This window comes from Panthera onca, chromosome B1 (assembly GCF_046562875.1).
Source record: "Panthera onca isolate mPanOnc1 chromosome B1, mPanOnc1 haplotype 2, whole genome shotgun sequence".
Classification (NCBI taxonomy): domain Eukaryota; kingdom Metazoa; phylum Chordata; class Mammalia; order Carnivora; family Felidae; genus Panthera; species Panthera onca.
The window spans coordinates 57348349-57368962 of record NC_138342.1 but is presented as its reverse complement, the minus strand read 5'-3'; the positions used below and the strand labels follow the sequence as shown (position 1 = coordinate 57368962).

General features: G+C 40.8%; 1 protein-coding gene across 5 annotated transcripts in view; it reads right to left on the bottom strand.

The window, feature by feature from the left end:
* The window catches only part of SLC4A4 (solute carrier family 4 member 4), a 360563-nt gene that overhangs the window by 277445 nt on the left and 62504 nt on the right, over positions 1 to 20614 (bottom strand). For all 5 annotated transcript variants that reach the window (XM_060654905.3, XM_078446043.2, XM_078446044.2 and 2 more), the window contains exon 3: positions 19749 to 19928. In XM_060654905.3, the coding sequence (XP_060510888.1) occupies positions 19749 to 19928 (180 nt within the window). The remainder of the gene's footprint in view (positions 1 to 19748; positions 19929 to 20614) is intronic.

Genomic DNA, 20614 nt, shown 5'->3' with positions numbered 1-20614 from the left:
ACCATGAAAAGAATATGAGACTTGGGGCCTTCAAGTCCTAAGTACTTCTTACATTTATCCCCTCTCCTTGGGCAATTCATTTAACCTTTCATATCTATATTTTTGCATGCCAAGTAGGAATAATAATCTCTAAAGTCCTCTCAGAATCATGCATGTATACAAATGTGTTTTGAAACCCGTCAAGTGCTATGTAAGGTCAGGTGTTATTATTATTTTCATAACTGGAGGAGAGGTGAACGTTCACCAGAGTGCAGGTGTGCACATGCACGCAGACCATGATGCAGCACTGAGGACCCCTGCAGGCAAGCGCGGAAGACGGGTAGTGATGGGGGCAGAAGCAGCCACCATGCTAGCTAGACTCACTAGAAAGCTCCTGCAGGACTCACTGGACAGAGAAGAGGCATGCCGGAAATGAAACTAAGCACTTCAAGGAATGATCCCAATTCAGTAACCATCTCAAGCCAATTTGTTTTCTGGCCGCTAACCTAAACTGATGTGCTTAGAAAACAGTGCAAATGACACAACTATTTGTTCCCCACAAGCCTGGGAGCTGCACTCTCATTCTCACCAGGCTCATCACAAGAACAGGCCATGGGTCATAAGGGGGCTTATAATGTGGGCATTCAACTTCTCTCCTGAATCCCCTACCAATGACAGCTGATAATATCACATCAACTGGTACATCCAGAAGGACTCATATACTATTAATGTAATTCAGAGAGGGGGATTTTTTAAAGAGCTAAATTTGGGCTAGAACCAAGCAGCTCTTAATAACAGTGAGGGTAGGTGTTACTCCGTTTTTAGAATAATCTGCCAACTTATTCCAGGAGTTCAAATGTTCTCTCAGCATCTCTGTCTTATTCCAAAAACCCATCACCCTCACTGATAACTTAGGGCAGCAGCTGCCTGCCCATGAAAGAGAGAAGAAGGAAGCTGCTGCAGAATGGCCTGCTGGGTAGATGATGAGGCAGGAGGTAGCGCTAAAAGTCACAAGTCCAAGTCTCAACCCTGCTCCTTGATAATGCGGGATTGCAATCAAGTCACTTAATGATAATAACTAATATACACTGAGCCTTGTTCTTTGCCAGTGCCCTTTGAAGGCCTCATAATTCATTTAACCCTCACCATCCAGTGAGCACAGGTACCTTTCTTACCTTACTCTAGAGATTGTAAGAACTGAGATCTAGAAGGGTCAAGTGACTTGCCTACCATCAAAAAGCTGGTGAGCAAGGCATCCTAGGATCTGAACCCAAATAAGATTCCAAGCCCATGGTCAAAACCACAGTGTAATATTGCTTTTGCAAATCTTTCTTCCCTTTGTCTGTCAAAGAAGGGACTAATAAAATGGACATGAAATTTCTCACAAGGTTGTTATGGGGACCAAACACGACCATGGAGGAGACAGCCCTGCATGAAGTCTGAAGGACTCTACAAACGTGACACATTCCTCCTCAAGTCAGCAAGCACCTCCTAACACCAGCTACTTGCTAAACAGGGACAAGTGGTAGAAGATGCCAAAAAGAAGTTACTTCTACATATTCTGAACTCAAAAAGGAAACAACAACAAAAAAAGATTTTTAAGAGACATCTGTGAAAATGAGTGACTGCTGTAACAAGAACAACGAGGGCCAGGCTGATGAGCAATGGGAAAAGCCCGTTCGGAGTCCGCCCACGCCCTTCAGAAAGACACAACTGTCACCTAAACTGCTGGAATTTCAAATACAGTAAAAGCTATTCTACTGCTAGGCTCATCCATTTCCAAGGCAACCCACTTGCAAAGGATTTTTCTCTAGGATTCAGTTGACTTTAGACCAATCAAGTGGAAAACAACTATTCATAGCTATAATTTTCTAATTTTGAATACATCAAGCTTTGGAGAAATGAATAATGGAATCCTCCAGGACTTGATTGCACCCGATCAAATGCTCATTTTCAGCCCAACTACTCGAGTATCACAGCTTCATGATACAGTATAAAGAGAGCCAGAGCAGGAGTCCAAAGACCCTGGGCCAAGCCTGACTCATCCAGCCGGGGATGTGTGACCTCAGGCAGGTCGTTAGCCTGTGGAAGCCTCTGAATTGTATTTCTAAAACAGGAATAATGCTTGTTACTCTAATTGCATCAAGGGTTATGGCACAATTGGATACTGTGCATAAAAACCTCTATAAGTTATATAGCACCACACAAAAATAAAATATTTTGCAATGTATAGTCAACTCAGCTTAGTCAACTCTCTGAATGCCCTTTGAACTGTGTACAGAGGGCCCAGGGAAAACTTTCAATGCCATCCAAAATAACTTTGATGAAAAAAATGCAACCTGAAGCAAAGAAAGAAAAGGCAAAGTGTGAGAACATGAAAAGTGCTATAAAAATATATATTTTGCTACAGTCATAAGGCCTTCCTGGGACCTTTTCTGATTTCTTTTCAGGGAAAATACACATTTCCTGATCATAGACTTCAAAAGTACAGTGAACAAAAATACACTCATGTCCGCAGTACATAGTGTTTCAAAATTCCTCTGGCCAAATAAAATCTCCTTTTGTGTCAGACATTTCTCTGCTTGCCCTGGCTCCAACAGAACAAGCTAACAAATCAAAACCATGGCGTAAATCGTCAGGGTAAGATACCATTCCACGCTCTGGTGATATATGGAAAGTCACTCTGGAGGGGAATCACTGAGTAAGCAGAAGCCAGGCTGAGGTTTTCTACCCTCTTGACCCTGTCACTCAATCCTCCTTCTCTTCCTTACATCATGTGAGTCACAGATAGAAAAGGCATGTGTATGATTTAAAGTCAATGCTCCTGAAACATTTACGCAGAATGGTTTGCCCCTCCCCCCTTCTGTACTCTAAACTGTAGAAGTGGTATCCCCCAGGGGGGATGATCTTGACTGCCAGTAGAGTACTACGTCAAAACACACAGTCCTGTGGCCACTGGAGAAGGTAGGAATGCACCACCCCTGCCAAAGCCAAAAGCTTTTGCTGCGACTCACTCATGGCTCAAAAACAAATGCTTTATTTGACATACTGATACAGTAGGAAGCAATATTTGCAGAAAAGAAGGTAATGACACATAAGCAGAAGTTAAAGGTGATTCAGTAGATAAAACAGCATTGGGGAAAAAATGTGAAGTTGGAAAGCAAAAAGTTCTACTTTTAAACTCAGGTTAAAAATTGATGTATCAGGGGCTCCTGGATAGCTCAGTTGGTTGAGCATCCGACTCTTTGATTTCAGCTCTGGTCGTGATCCCAGGATTGTGGGATCACGCCCCACGTCGGGATCTGCACTGAGCATGGAGCCTGCTTAAGATTCTCTCTTTCTCTCTTTCTCTCTCTCTCTCTCTCCCTCCCTCCCTCCCTCCCCCCCCCACACACACTCTCTTTCTAAAATAAAAATAAAAAATAAATTTTAAAAATTGATGTTTCACAGATGAATAATAAAGAAGATGTGACGTGTGTATACACACACACACACACACACACACACACACACACAATGGAGTATTACTTGGCAATCAAAGAGAATGAAATCTTGCCATTTGCAACAATGTGGATGGAACTAGAGGGTATTAAGCTAAACAAAATCAGTCAGTCAGAGAAAGACAAATATCATATGACTTCACCCATATGTGGAATTTAAGAAACAAAACAGATGAACATAAGGCAAGGGAAGAAAAAATAAATAATAAAAACAGAGAGGGGGACAAAACGTAAGAGGCTCTTAAATACAGAGAACAAACTGAGGGTTGCTCAAGGGCCTGTGGATGGGGGGATGGGCTAAATTGGTAAAGAGCATTAAGGAAGACACTTGTTGGGATGAGCACTGGGTGCTTTACATAGGGGACGGATCACTGGAATCTATTCCTGAAATCATTATTGCACTAAATGCTAACTAACTTGGATGTAAACTAAAAATGAATAAAACTTAAAAAAAAATTGATGCTTTACCTTAACTGTGTGCGTTTGGCATTCTGTATGCCTAATTATTAACCTGAAATTGGTATCTTTCACTTAATCAAATACTAATGCAAAAAACATAATTCTTATTTAGAGGGAATTTTCCTCAGTGAGGCCTCCCCATATTCAGGCAATGTTAATGGTGTGTCTTAAATAAGAGTGCTTATGCTCACCATGCCTCCTCTGGACCCAAAGCCCTATTTCACACTCTTCTTTTTACCTGCTGCAGTGTTCTTCTCTTCGACCTTCACCACATTTTTTTCTTCCTCATCCTTCAGATCTCAACTCAAGTATGACTTTCTCAGAGACACCAGTCATTTCCTAGTCTCCCTAATCTGGTTAAATCCCACTATTATATTTTATAGTACCATGGGCACTTACCGTAGGTGCAAGTTAACATTTATTTGTGTGGGTAAGTGATTAGTAAGTATCTCTCTCAATAGACTATAAGCTCCCTAATGGCAGGAAGTGTCTTTAATTTTGCTCTCATGTCCCCAGCATCTTGCACCACACTTGGTACACAGAAGACCTTCAATAAATATTCTGGATGAAGAGATGGATGGCTGAGTAAGTATCTCATGCTTCTTGATACTGATGAGATCATGGGGTTTATTGAGAGATTCTCTCTGGAGTTTTCAGTACTGAATAACTTTTCCATGACTTCATTTGTTCAGAAGAACAGACTGGAAAGCTAAGTGACATTTTATAGTAAAGTCACATGAAACCAAAATATTTTCAAAACATGTAACCAGGATAACTGACCAAATCTTAAAATTTTTAAATTACCAAAAAAAAAAAAAAAATGAAAGAGCAAACAAATCAATGAATGATTGATCAATAAGATAATCAACAGATAACAGGTTTTAACGTAAGATAAACAGGAAAGACAAATACCATATGATTTCACTTACACATGGAATTTAAGAAACAAAACAATGAAAAAAACAAGGGAAAAAAGAGACAAGCAAAAATACAGACTCTAAATACAGAGAACAAAATGGTGTTTGACAGAAGAGAAGTGGGTGGGGGGGATGGGTGAAATAGGTGAAGGGGATTATGGGTACACTTATCTAGATGAGCACTGAGTAATGTACAGAATTGCTGAATCACTATATTGTACACCTGAAAGTAATATAACACTGTATGTTAAATATACTTCAATTGAAAAAGAGATAAACAAGTTTCCATTTCACCCAGAAAGGAAAACCATCCATAGCAAATTCTAGCCATTTCATCTAGGTGATTTTAGATACTTCAGTTTTTTGTGTGTGTATTTTCTCAAATAATAAATGTATTTACTTATAAAATCAGCAGTAAAAAGATGTACAATATGACTTTTAATTTAATTCTAAAGGAAAGGCTTCTTTTATTTTGCTTACATTGTTACTCTTCAAGGCAGTGTAAATAAAGACTCAATAATGACAATACAAATTGAATGTGGATGAGATGTGTAACATGTCTTTCAAATTTCATTCACTCTAGGGGCGCCCGGGTGGCTAAGTCGGTTAAGCATCCGACTCCTGATTTTGGCTCGGGTCATAATCTCATGGTTTGTGAGACTGAGCTTCCTGTGCTGACAGCACAGAACCTGCTTGAGATTCTCTCTTTCCCTCTCTCTCTCTGCCCCTCCCCCATTTGTGCCCTGTCACTCTCTCTAAAATAAAAAAAATAAACTTAAAAAATTTTCATTCACTTTATTTTTTTTAACATTTTTTATTATTGAGAGACAGAGAGAGACAGAGCATGAGCATGGGAAAGGCAGAGAGAGGAGGAGACACAGAATCTGAAGCAGGCTCCAAGCTCTGAGCTGCTGTCAGCACAGAGCCCGATCAGCACAGAGCCCGAGGCGGGTCTCGAACTCACAAACCGCGAGATCATGACCTGAGCTGAAGTCGGACGCTTAACCGACTGAGCCACCCAGGCGCCCCTCACTCACTTTAATGTGAAGCTGTGAAAAAGCCATGGTTAAGAGCCTCTGCTTTAAGTCAGAGATACCCCAGTGTCCCAGAAATGCCACTTTCCAACGATGTAATGCCAGGTGAGGAACTCACCTTTGCGAGTTTCAGTGTGCTCAACCCCTCAAAGGAGGTCACTAACCTCAGAGGACTTTGATGAGGAAAACTAAGGTTATATTTTTTAGGTACCTGCAGAGTACCTAGACCACAACTAATGTTCAATAAATACTTATTATTATTATTAATTATTATTATTATAACATTTTATCAATGAAATTCAAGCCACTATACACAGATTCATTCTTATTACTTCTCGTAATCCTCCTTCATAAGAAAAGAGAGAGAAAGGATAAGTAAATATATACAGACCAATGTAGAAAAAGTGGGGAGTTACTCAGGCTCACAGTGATAATGAATGACAAAATTAAGAGATGTCAGGTCTTACTTTCTGGTAGCAAAATTCACATGACAATGTTTTTACTATTTACAAAGTAAATAACAGAACTAAAATATTAATTCACCAATACCCATTAAAATATGTGTCAGTTGCCTATCCCTTTCCATCAGAAAACAATACATTTCAGCCAAACACCACCAAGTACACCTAAGCTTACATCTCACTGGTCAAGACCGGTCACATGGCCACCTCTAGCCACAAGGAAATCAAAAGTTTTTAGATGCCCCAATGCTGTCATGAACAAAACTGGGATTCTGGGGATAGGGAGGAAAGGAAAATGGCTATCAGGCAGCCTACTAAGCTGAGTCTCCCAAAATGAACTTTCATGGTTATTTAAGTACAGAGAGAAAACAACCATATTCTTTCCTTGTAAAGGGAGAAGGGATGTTTTGGTAGAGGCACCTTTGCTTGTTCACCATCTGTGTTGGTCTATAACTGGAAGAAGAAGCAGTAAAACCTAACCAGCTCCTCACCTTCCCCTCCCTTACCTCCTGGCACACTCCTGCTGCACTGAGGCTCAACACAGAGCTTCTTCCTCTGTGAGACCTTCTCCTGCTCCCCCTACCTTAGGCACTTCCTTTATGCTCCCATACCACCCTGTGTGTAATTCCACAAGAGCAATTACCAACATTCTCTTAGATTTGTCCGATTTATGTCACTTTCTCCACTAACCTGTCAGTTTTTTCAAGAAATTTTCATCTCTGCAGCCCCACTGTCCAGGACCATGACTGAAAAGAAGTACTCCATAGAGACTACTTGTATTTGGATCAAAACGAATGAAACCGCAATGAACTGAATTGACTTACATTGTGCTGGTTGAAGGCTCAGGGATGTGACTGCATCTCTTTTCACACCCTATTGTGGTGGCTAACAGGGTGCCTGCCCAAGTGTCATGAAGGATGATGACAAGCTTACAAGCTTATGGTTCACATGAATAGATCATGTCTCAGTGAGATCATGCATTAGCTTGGCTTTCTGGCCAAAAAGAAGGGTCAAAAAGCAGTTACATTAGCTTATTTCCTCTCAGGGGAACCATGGAGAAAGGAATAGAAGTCACTGTTTACCAAACAAAAGGCTGAGAAAACATTTTTCCATTTAAGAATATGACAAATTAGTGAAAGTGACAAAAATAAATAAAAATCTACCACATACTCAAAGAGTTGCACAAGTGCCTAAAAGCCAAACTATAATTGTGAATGTGTTGGCATTTGGCATAGAGTTCGGGATTTCAAGGAAGCAAGTCACTCTTTTATGAACACTCAACAGAAATGTCACAAGCAGCTTTTGATTAACTATGATTGTCACAGTATATAGGAATGGACTAACATATGGTGTTTTTAAAATAAACTACTAACCACATCCAGTGGTTTCAATTAAAGAATGGTTCATTGCTTACAAAAATTCCCCTAGACCCAGCTGTCTTCCAAAAAAGTCCCATTGCCTCACTCTGAATTTCCACTGTCATCAGGCAGATTAGTAAGAGGCCAGTCTTGGATTTGGTGTGGACACTCAGGGTGGCCTCTGTACAAAGTAAGTACCTTCCTCCAGCTTTGTCCTGTGGCTGAACAAAGCCTGGAGTAATCTCTTATAAGGAGTATATAAATTGAATAGCAGAGTTATATTAAATGACCTGCTAGAAGAATAGAGAATATTGCAAACAATTTTTTAGAATGCTAAGGTTATTTACACTTTGGGGTTCTGATATAAAAATACACACATACAACAAAACAAAAACAATATGGAAGAAAAGACTACTAAGGCAAAGCCCAAGCTCCCTATAGGAGGATCATCTTGTAAAGAGGACTCTAAAAGCAATACAAAAAAACAGTAATGTAAATATAAAAATGAAAGGAAGCTAGTTAGACAATCACTGTAATCATTACATAATCATGGTGAAAAAACTAACCCTAGGGAACTAATGACAAGACAGGTAGAGGCTACTCAAAACTGGCTTGAGGGGAATATGTGGAGACCTGGTCCTGCTAAGTAATGGGGCTCTACTTTGAGGGGTGGTGACATGTTACCCTTTGGCACTAGCCCAGGGGATTTTTCTGTTCTTCTTTGATCTCACTGCCTTTCTTGATAGTCAGGGTTCCTCCACTTCCTCTTTCTCATAATTTGTCATCTCCTCTGTCTCTTCTTATGTTCTGTGTCATTCACGTGCATTCTCCCCCGATCCCCTCAACTGACCAAAATATAGAACTCGGTGCCATTTTTTTAAGTTTATTTATTTATTGTGTGTATGTGAGTCAGAGAGAGAGTATGTGAGAGAGAGAGAGAGAGAGAGAAAGCAGGGAGGAGGTGAGAGACAGAAAGAGAGGGAGAGAGGGGGAGAGGGAGAGAGGGGGAGAGGGAGAGAGGGGGAGAGAGAGAGAGAGGGAGGGAGGGAGGGAGGGAAAGGGAGAATCCCAAGCAGGCTCCTCACTGTCAGCACAGAGCCTGACACGGGGCTTGATCTCACCAACAAACACTCAACCCACTGAGCTACCCAGATGCCCCTCAATGACATTTTTAAAACTCAATTGTTATTTAAAAAGAAATACATTATCCAGGTTGGTTTCTCTTATACATTGTTCTTGATTGATTTCTTTTCCATCTCAACTAGTATGAGCTTTCTATTAAAATAAATGTTCCCATTCCTACTCTTGAAGACGGTACATTCTCCCCACCCACCAAACAAGAAAAGCATCTCTGCCATGTGTGCCTGTACACAAAAACATGCAAAGAAGCTCCTCGAATTTATCCCATTATATTCACCACTTAAATGTTTCTACAAATATCAGAAAGAATCATAAAAGAATAGAATAAAAGGGGCCTAAAGAGAATGTAGCATAGACAGATTTCCAGCCAGTTTCATGGGGGAATAAAATCTACAAACCTCCAAGCCAGGTGTGAGCATGCAAACTGAAGTTTCCTCGAGCCACACTTTTCCCACATACTTTCAAAATTTTTGATGAGCACTTGATCTAAATGAAGTGGAATGCTAGTTATCCAACTTTAATTCTTCGTCACTAGAGTACTTTTTGCTCAAAATCTGTATTTAAGAATTGGAAAAACAAGGGATAGTATTCACTGCTATTGGGTGTGGACATCAATATATAATAATCCAAAAGCTTGTTTGAAAGTTTTTGCTTGTTTCCTTGGTTTTTGTCTGGGGTTCTCAGTAGTTTCACAAGAAGTAACAAAGTTAAGAGTTAGACAAAAATTTGATTAAAGATTTTATAGCTGCTCATGCATGTGTTCTGGGTATTGGGTCAATCTGCAGTGAATTTCTAGTTATAGGAATTGCTATTCCCAAGCCTTGGCAACAGAAATCACTCTATTTTCTACTGAAAACAACTTTGGTTTTAAACAAACATAGCCAGCTATATGGTCCACATGTTCATTATAAATTTGCCTTCAGAAGTCACATTTCCCATTACACCTAAACTGTCCCTTCCCAAAGCCACATAAATGAAGCAGAAGTAATTAAATATAATTGCTTTCTTTTGTGGCCTTTGTAGTAAAATTTTGGTAATTGACAAAAAGATTATTTTAATACAGAGTGCTGTATCACAATGACATCTCTACCAGTAGTGGCTCCTAAGTAAGGGTAACAAGTGCATCCTTTTTTTCATAAAAATGGAATTCTGCTTACCTGGCAAGCAGCAAAACAGTAAAAAAAAATCAGGGATGTTCTTATTTCAAAATCACGGAATCGCAATTCTGAGAAGGATGTACAAAGATCATCTAAGTTCACCTGCGGCAGCAACACGGACTAATTAATCTGTTTATCCATAATACACACAAATAAACAACTCTTAAGATTCTCTATGTAAGACATTCCACAAACAGCCTTGATAACACACTCAGTAATTAACAAATCTCAGTATCCTAAGTAGCCTCTTTTACACACTATCCTCACTCAACACAGTGGAATACAAACCTTAAATAAACAGTCTCAAGCAGAGGCAGGCTTGTTCCAACACAACATGCTATATGGTTCTTTAGAGAAATGCCATCTTAAATTATATTTTGCATTCTTACATTAACCTGCATATTTTCACACATTTTAATATTTTCCCATGAGAAAAAAGTACACGCAGGGTAGCACTTTTATCTCTGTTTTGAAAACATAGACGATTTCTATTTTATTTATGTGCTAATTAGTCATTGTAAAATAAGGCTGTAGAACTATATAACATGAGAAAGATCACTTTTCCTGGCCTTCTCTCTTGTCATTTCACCATTAATTCAACTCACTCTGTTGCACAACACTGGTGATTTCTATTTTAATCACACTTCAGTAAGACTTAGGTTGAAGAGGTAGCATTTTTTTTTTAACTAAGGTAGTTGTTAATACTGAATAATCTCATAACCTTTCCTCTTGAGTTTTTATTTTCTCAGACAGGCCAGAATATTTTAAGCTAATTGGTAATTTCTGGACATTTTATTTATGCATCCAAGCAAAGAATATGCTATTTCAGAACATGATTCAAAATAAGTATGAGATATTACTACTGCCCTTGGGGCTCTAACGATACTGTTGGAGAGCTGGCACATACCTGAGTGGAACAGGTAAGTCAATACTTGAAGCATTACCAGTCTAAGTGCCAGAATTTGTATCGTTGGTAGTACTTGCCACAGGAGCACAGAAACTGGGAAAGTTGCTATGAGCATAAATGTGTTCTTCAAGCCCTTGCAGAAACAGAGTAAACCTATCATTTTCATTAAACAACTTAAAATACTAAAAATAATAGAGGAAACCCCATTGCATTGTCAATTTACTCTTAACGTGTAAGAACCCAAGTCAGGAACCTGCTGTAAGTAGTAAGCAGCATTAGGAGAGTTTTGCTATTTATTTGTTTGTTTAATTAGAGAGAGACTAGATGGAAGTGAATTTAAGGTGTCTGGCAGCCTTGTCTGAAAAAGTCCCTTCTATTTCAAAGAAGAATTCTAAAGGCTGAAAACCCAAATAAGAACATATTGCCTTAGGAATTCAAAGGAAAGGACATGAGAGGCTGTGAAGGAAAAACCAATAGGACTCAGTGAGCAGCCAGCTATGGATGAAAAAGAGCCAGAAAGAATCAAGGATAATTGAGATTTTGATTATAAAGGTAAAGCAGGATGATGGGGACTTCATGCTCACAATACCTTTATAACAATGTGATAAAAAAAATCAAGTAACACTCCCCTTCCATGGGAAAGTTATTAAAAGAATACCACTTCAACAAGATCCCTACCAGGGAAAATACTCAATGATACTGTAATAGTGTTGCATGGTGACAGATGGTAGTTACACTTGTGGTGACCACAGTATTAACACATAGAGGTGTCGAATCACTATGTTGTACACCTGAAGCTAATATAACATGATGCGTCAACTCTACTCGAATTGAAAAAAAAGATCCCTACCAATATTCAATATTCCACACAATTCCAATAATCAGACACATACACACACACACACACACACACACACACACACACAAATAGGCTCACACCCTCAAGCTTCCTGTCTTATAAGCTTGAACCGAAACCACAGGATGTGTCCTGCCTTCTGCTTAGGTGGTAATGCCTATGGCAAACAGTCATTTATGCCCCATTCACTTCATTAAAATGTTATTTCACATCTTAAATTCCACACACTGCTGGGGTTCCCCCCCCCCCACTTTCCACCCCAAGTCATAACCTCCTTTTAACCCTGAGTGCCCCAGCATCTGGAGCACAGTAGAACCCTCTGAGGCCTCCTGAACTCATGAGTCACTATAAATAGCAGCAACATCAACTCTCCCATGACACAAGTAACATCTATTCATAACATCTCATGGCATGATAAAATGGAATAACTATTGTAATAGAGTCAGAGGCGACAAGAAACGACACCCTTCCATAATGTAAGAACTGCCACCTGGAGGGCACTTCAAGTGACTTGAAGGTGACTTCAAGCGACTGAATTTCAGAAATGCAAAGCTCCCTGAGAGATGTATATGGTTACCTGGCTAAGGAAGACAGAGGCACCATGACACATTCCTCCTGTATTCACCAGCATCACAGAGGAATACATAGCAATTATTCGTACCACACAAAACACAACATTGGTGACCCAAGCCAGTGCCGCCAAAAATACAAGCATGCCAACGTATTTCCTTTCTGTACAGCACTGCCTCTGAGTTGCCCACTTGTCCCACCCAACAGCCTTTCTTCCCCAGATTAATTTCACTGAGAAACACGAAGAGCCAGAAAGAGATCCTTCTCATGAAAGAGCAAACAGCCCATTTGCTTTGCAGGGGCCCAGAACTGGGGATTCCAACTGCTGGCCAAAATCAAGAACACAGCCAGTTAGCAGAGTCACTTGCAAGTGGCAGTATTCCACCTAAACGAGCAGCACAATAGGGACCATTTCTGCCCCTTGAAAGTCCTGTTTTATGGGTCCTCTCACCTTCCAGCCAGCATCCAGGTGACACTCATGAGCAAGTTAAGAGACTGAATTTAGGCTAGTTCCCTCAAAGATGCCATTGAGAGTGAGGAGCCACGCTGAGAGCTAAAGCAAAGGGACAGACAGTGGGAACCTGTAGTAGAAAGGTCCAGAAGACCTTAAAGAAGAATGATTCGTGTTCACAGGATATGAATCTCTACAAAGTTTTAGTATGTAGCTTGTGGCATGACCTGTGTACAATGGGTGGGGGAGAAAATGAGCTTGTTCAAAGTAACTCAAAATAATAACTGTTAACCATCATTGCTAACCAGAGGCACTGCTCATTTACTACTCAGAACACCGTGGAATAAGTTCTTTGATTATCTCCTTCTCATACACGAGGACACTAGAACACAGAGAGGTTAAGTATCTTGCCAAGGCTGCACTGCTGATATGAGCTGGGATTCAAACTCAGTCTGGCTCAAATGTGTCCTCCTAACCACTGCCTTCCCAGTAGAATTACATCCCAAGGGCCCCTTCTGAAAAGGCAAACTTTTCAAGTTTTCGATCATTTTTTTTAATACAAAGAACCTTGGTTTCAGACCTAAAGAAGAACTATTTCCTCCTACTTATATAAGATAAGAAAGAGGGTGAAAGAGACCATATAGTTATTTTGTATTGCGTTTTTGTTTCTTCACAGTGAAATGAGAAGCTACCTCATTTCACACACATTCCAAAGATTCTCTTCTCTCCTACCATGCCCATTCATTTTGGGGATATGCAAATGGTATGCAGAAAATAAAGAAATCTCACTTTATGACATCAGACCTAAGGGTCTTGTCTGAAAACATTTAAAGGTCAAGAAAAAACAGGAATGCGCTATGAAGAATGAGGTCAGGTAGGGGGAGGGCACAGGGGTGTGCACTGGGAAAAGGGGAAGTCAAATGACAAAACCCCAAATAATCTTGGCTCTTATGAAAAGGTACTCTGTTCGTTTACCCGGAAGCACCAAACAAAAGCAGCTGCCCATTTCTCTGTTTCAGTTTCCTGAATATAACTGGATCACCAACTGGCATCCATTGTTCCCAGCTCACAGAACAATGTTCACTAGCATAAACCCATCAGTTCTGGTACATATCCAAAGAGCTAAAAAAAGAATACCGCAAGACTGAATGAGTGTCTATATGCACATACCTAGCAATACGATTCCATAGCAGGCGAGTCATACGTGTGAGAAGCAGTTAGCACCCCAAGCACTGATGCATGTTGAAGCTTGTCAAGAAATACATTACACATCGGACCAATATGCTGAACAGCACATTCTGTTTGTAGCTCTGTTTCCTAACATTTTACACATCTTCAGAGTCTCTGCACTCACAAAGTGGCCTATGATTTCCCGCCCCCCAAATATCCCAGGACACTAACAAAATGAGACGTTCAGAGGTCAAAACCATCCACGGTGGGAAGTCGTGTTGTGTTTCTAGGGCCTGTCTCATCAAGGACCACCTTCCCACCCACTTTCTGGGCAACCCTCAGAGATGGCAGCTGCTAACTTTAAAAAAAAAAAAAAGTGCATGGTGGAGGAGGCAAAAAGGATTATTTTTAAGAAAGAGCACAATCTAACTTTTCTCTCCACCACCCACTCCACACCACCTCCTCATTCCCTTGTCTCTCCTCCTGCTTGCTCTTCCATTTCACTCTTCTTCCCCAGTCTCTCTCCCGGGTGCTCAGTGAGCCACACCTTCTCACACGCATTTCCTTCTCTGTGTCCCAAACTGGGCGGCAGCTCGGACACCACACTGGGAAGAACAGTTGTAAGGGCTCGGGGCTGCTGCCAAGCTCAGGCAAACAAACCCAGTTCCTCCTCCGAGCTCCAGATGTGTGGGAATCAAAACACGCATTCACTTTTGAGAAGCCCTGCCTTGACATGAGAGCCGTGGAGAAAAGAAAAAGCATCTCTGTTATGAGCTAAATGAACCTATTAATTATGTCATCTTCCTGATGTGCCTAAATACTGGAAGATAATTGGCTTATTTCTTCTTCTAAATGCCCTTAACGATTCAGTTCCATGCCTCTTTAATACGGCTTCTGAAGCTGAGCTGCCCAAATTCTGTGTGGAATATATTGAACATTTTTAAGTGTACATGATAAATCCACGTGCCCTGTGGATGAATTTCCTCCATCAGTTGTGGGCGACAAGCAATTCAACACACTCGGGAGTCATCTACCCAGACCAAAATACCACGTTAGCAATAGTTAAAATAATGAGGCACTTTCCAAAGTGGAATAATTAAAAGTTAGGACCAGATTTTATGTGGCGAGGGAAGAAGGCAGAGCAGGGAAATATAAAGATGATGTGCAAGGATTAAAAACAAGAAAGTCAACTAGATATTTATCTATTGATGGGAAATATTCAGACCAATAAAAGCAACGTTTATGTCTTCCTCTGTAGTAATCCACTCACTAACTCTTCAATGAGCACTTATTAGGCACATACTATGTGCCAGGCACTGTGCTAGATGCCAGAAATAACATACTGAGCAAGACAAATTTGATCCTACCACTCATGGAGCTAACAATCTAGCATTAGCACAAGACAAAGCTGCAAGCTCACAAAATCATCAGTTAAGCATGTAGTATGAAGGGAAGAAAGGGCTTAGAAAGAATGACCCTGGGGAACCTACGTTAGATAGAGTAATAGGAAAAGGCCTATCTCTACAACATTTAAAACACAGACAATAAGGGTGCCTCAGTGGCTCATTTGGTTAAGCATCTGGCTCTTGGTTTCAGCTCAGATCATGATCTCAGTTTCATGGGTTCAAGTCCCACATCGGGCTCTGAGCTGGCAGCATGGAACCTGCTTGGGATTCTCTGTCTCCCTCTCTCTCTATACCTCTCCTACTCGTGTTATCTCTGTCTGTCTCAAAATAAATAAATATGCAATGGAATACTACTTGGCAATGAGAAAGAATGAAATCCTGTCATTCGCAACAACATCGATAAAACTGGAGGGTATTACGCTAAGTGAAATAAGTCAGAGAAAGCAGATATCATACGATTTCACTCATAAGCGGAATTTGAGAAACTTAACAGAAGACCATGGGGGAAGGGAGGGGAAAAAAACAGTTTCAAACAGGGAGGCAAACCATAAGAGACTCTTAAATACAGAGAATTAACTGAGGTTTGATGTGAGGGGGAGGGGAGGGGAGAAAATGGGTGATGGGCATTGAAAAAGGCACTTGTTGGGATGAGCCCTGGGTGTTGTATGTAAGTGATGAATCATGGGAATCTACTCCTGAAGCCAAGAGCACACTATATACACTGTAAGTTAGCTAACTTGATGATATATTTAAAAAAAATTTTTTTAAAGACTGAATAAATAAATAAATAAATGCTAGACCATTAGGGTGCCTCGGTGGCTCAGTCAGTTAAGCATCCAGCTCTTGATTTTGGCTCACAGTTCATGAGATCAAACTCCACGTTAGGCTCTGTGCTGACAGTGTGGAGCCTGCTTGGGATTCCCTCCCTCTCTCTCTCTCTCTCTGCCCCTCCCCAGCTCGTGCTCTCTCTCTCTCTCTCTCTCAAAATAAATAAACATTTTTTTAACAGCTAGAACATAAAGAGAGAGAAAAGCTAACAAGGACAAGAACAGAGTGACCATTCCAGGAAGACAGGACTATATTGTGCAAAGGCCCCCCCGAGGCAGAAAAGGTTTGGGCACCAGGGAACTGAAAAATCAGTGTGGCTGAAGTAAAGTGAGCAAGATAAGAATGACCCATAACAGGACTGGTGAGACGCTGGGGGCCATGATGCCCAATCAAGATTTTATTCTAAGGACAACAGGAAATTTTCAGTGGAGGAGAGGAGCAGCATAACGCAGTTCACACTTTATGACGATCATTGTCGCCTCTGTGAGGAAAAAGACTTGAAAACGAGCTTGTCGCAATGGTCTAAGCAAGAGAGGATGATTCCCTCCACCTGAATGCAGCAGTTAAGCCGAAAAGGAGTAGACAGATTCAGATCTATTTTATTTTTTTTTTTTTTTTTTTTTTTTTTTTTTTTTTAACGTTTTTCATTTATTTTTGGGACAGGGAGAGACAGAGCATGAACGGGGGAGGGGCAGAGAGAGAGGGAGACACAGAATCGGAAACAGGCTCCAGGCTCCGAGCCATCAGCCCAGAGCCCGACGCGGGGCTCGAACTCACGGACCGCGAGATCGTGACCTGGCTGAAGTCGGACGCTTAACCGACTGCGCCACCCAGGCGCCCCTCAGATCTATTTTAGACGTAGAACCAATAAAAGTCACTGATGGATTGTATATAAGGGTGTCAGCAAGGAAAGAATCAGAGAGGATTCTCATTGAGTTACTCCATTTATAACTTTCCCAGAAGTTACAGGCATCACCTGACAGAAAGTCAGGCTCATGCAGGAATCTGATCTACGGGACATGATATGTCCATATGCATAAGTAACTCAAACACCCTGACCCAAGAATAACAGAAACCGTGTGTGGTTGTTCTTGAGACACAATAACGGTATACTAGGCAGATATTTCAGTGAATTTTCCCATGAGAATTTTGTTGTTATGCTGGTGCCAGAGCCCCACAGCTTCCCCCAAAAACTTAGGGTTAAATGCCTTTCTATACGTGGGTGCACCAGTTCTGACTTACATACAAGTGCTCCAGAGAAAACCAATTCATCTAGTCCCCATGACAAGCAGCAGAGAAATTACAAATTTCTAAGAGGACCTTCATGTCAAATTGGATGACTCATGTCAAATACATCAAGGGATATTACAGCATAATTTATTGGCTAACAAGAAAATAACTATAAAAGACACATTTACAAATAATTTTCTTATGATCATTGAACAAGTGAGTCCTTAAAAATAGTCTCTCCATATGATCCCTTCAGAAACTGGGTATACAAAACAATGCAGTACCCCACAAGGAGGAGACCTCTGAGGGTAAAGAGAATGGACTGTCTTGTTTATTTTACATGCTGTGCTCAAACTGGTTCCCAAATGCCACAGAAAGCAACTGCCCCCTTCCCCCCACCCCACCCCACCCCCACTGTGGTCGATGCACATTCAGTCTCACTACCTTTCTGATTTGTTCGTTCCCTGTTACCACTTGAAGGTTACTGGCATTGTTTCTGTTGCCCTTCCTAAATAGCTGGTACATAATTATCTCAAAATCCCTCAGCGCATTTGTCTAGGTGGGCATTTTTCCCTTTTTAGTATTTATAGTGATGATGCGCTCCTTTTCATAAATTGCAAAATGGGAGATGACTTAGAGACAGAGGGAAGGAGGGAGATATCGATCTCTCTCCCTTTCTCTCTCTCTCTCTCTCTCTCTCTCTCTCTCTCTCTCTGTGTCTCTCTCTCTGTCTCTGTCTCTCTCTTTCTCTCTCACGCGCACACACATGCACAGGGGAGAGAACCTCGGGTTCTGGCACAGGCTTCATCAAAACAGATAGCAAACACAGATACACAGTAGTAATTTATTTGGAGAAGGGTGTTGTCTTTTGTTCCTGCAGACTATTCACTGTGACCTTTTTTATCTGCATTTCAAGGACATTGCTTGAAACAGACCCCATTATTTTAGTCCGAATAGTAAGGATTCCTTTCAGAAAGGCTTTCCCCCCAACATTCTAATGAAAAGCACAGAATTCTTATCTCCTGCCCTTTGGTCCTTTCTGTCTTACATTTATTCTAATACCTTTAAGTTTCAATTTTATGGTCTATCTCCAAGCTTTCCTGCAACCTTTGCTCTCTAGTTTGATGGTCCATCTGTACTGCCTCTTTTAGGATAGTACCTCACTAGCTTCTAAGCCACCTGCTCAGTTTCAGTGGTGAGACTGTAAGAGATTCACAGATTCCCATCACTACACTTCACACCCTCTTTAATTTAACTCTGTAAATTCACTTTTCAACACTCCCGAGCTGTTAATTCTAATTTGGCCTCTCATCACCTGCAATGACTGAACTGGAGCTTTATCTGTGCCACCCATAATGCATTTTATTACAGGTTCCATATTTCTGCAACTGTAGCAAAAAGATGAAGAGTGTACAGAGCTCTGCCAACATACAAAGCTGTCACTATGTAGCTCCTGTTGGAGGATCTCCCAAAATTGGCATGTGTTTCTATCGCTTCTCCCTTCTACTGCACATATTCGTTCTCGCTTCAGCCACAAAGTTCCCCAGATATCCAAATATCCTCCACATCAGAAGAAGCAAAAGCATATACCTAAACACACAGTCTACCGTATCAGTTGAATCTATGGGTGTTCTCTGACCTCCTACTACCCTGTTCTTACTAACACTTCCATCCAATGTATGATATTTAATATGTTTGACGTTTTCAGAACTATAGTACTCTACACTCTTCTCTCCCTTATGGGATATTTTTCTACTTTTCCTTTCTAAATCATCAACCTGGCCCACAGCCTGGTTAAATGTCATCTATAACGCCATCAATGTCATATATATATATATATATATATATATATACACACACATATATATGATATATGATATGATATATATGATAGTTTATTATATAACATATCATATATATGTTTTATATATATATACATAAGATATATTTCTTTTTCTTCTTGACCTACTGTCTCAATAGAACCTATTTCTAAGCAAAAGCAATCTAAAAATGCCTTTGAGTCTTCCAGTGACTACTGATTACTGTAGTTAAATACCATGTGTAACACTCTGCCCTCTTTCACTAGTCAAAATCCAGACTATCCAAGTGTGCCTAAACTTTGTCAGATCTTTTCAAGAATCTTACCAGACCTCCTCCTAGAACAACTTGCTAGGACAAGAAAAGACTCTCCATAGACATTATCCTTTAGAGACCATCCCAGTAGGATTGTGTCCCTCCCCATTAGCCACAAGATCCTACAAAGTGTCTTTCCTGAGGACATGGGATGGAAGCAGAGAAAAGAACCAATACCCAGGGAGTACTCACTGAGAGGTTTGAGGATGCTGCTGCTGGTTTCATCTGCATTTTCCACATCTGACTTATCAGAGTAGTTCTCAGAGATTCTTTCTTTTTCCTTCTTTTCTTTGTGCCCTGTCTTTCTCTTGTGGCGTCTCCTTCTCCTGTAGCTCTTCGGCACATGGACCCCAATGTAGATGGTGTGGTGGCCTAAGAAAGGTACACAGATCATTAGTCATTTCAAATCACATTCTCTGCTGCATATAAATTTCAAAAGCTCCTCAGGTCAGAAGAAAATGTCTATGAATTCATTACCATTTTACATTTGACAAACTGGAAAGATAAAATCTCTTCCCAATTTTCCGTGACCGAGAGTGTAATTCAACCTGTTAGCTGGCATTAGGATTCTGGGAGGGTATGCTCCAGTTACATCCGGATAGAGAACTTTTCTCTAGGGAAACCAAAAAATGCCAAGCCAGAAATCAAGAACCCTTGATTCTGGTCAAACCTCCATCTTCAATTAGCTATTTGACCTTGAGCACGTCCCTTAACCATTCTGGGCCTCAATCTCATCATTCATATAACAAGAGGCTTACTACATTGGGTGATCCCTGGAGGCCTTCCCAGTTCTAACCTTCCACGAGTCTGTGATTATACTAAATAGAGTGCTTAAAAAGGAGGTCTTAGGGGCGCCTGGGTGGCTCAGTTGGTTAAGCGTCCGACTTCGGCTCAGGTCACGATCTCGCGGTGTGTGGGTTCGAGCCCCGCATCGGGCTCTGTGCTGACGGCTCAGAGCCTGGAGCCCGTTTCAGATTCTGTGTCTCCCTCTCTCTCTGACCCTCCCCCGTTCATGCTCTGTCTCTCTCTGTCTCAAAAATAAATAAATGTTAAAAAAA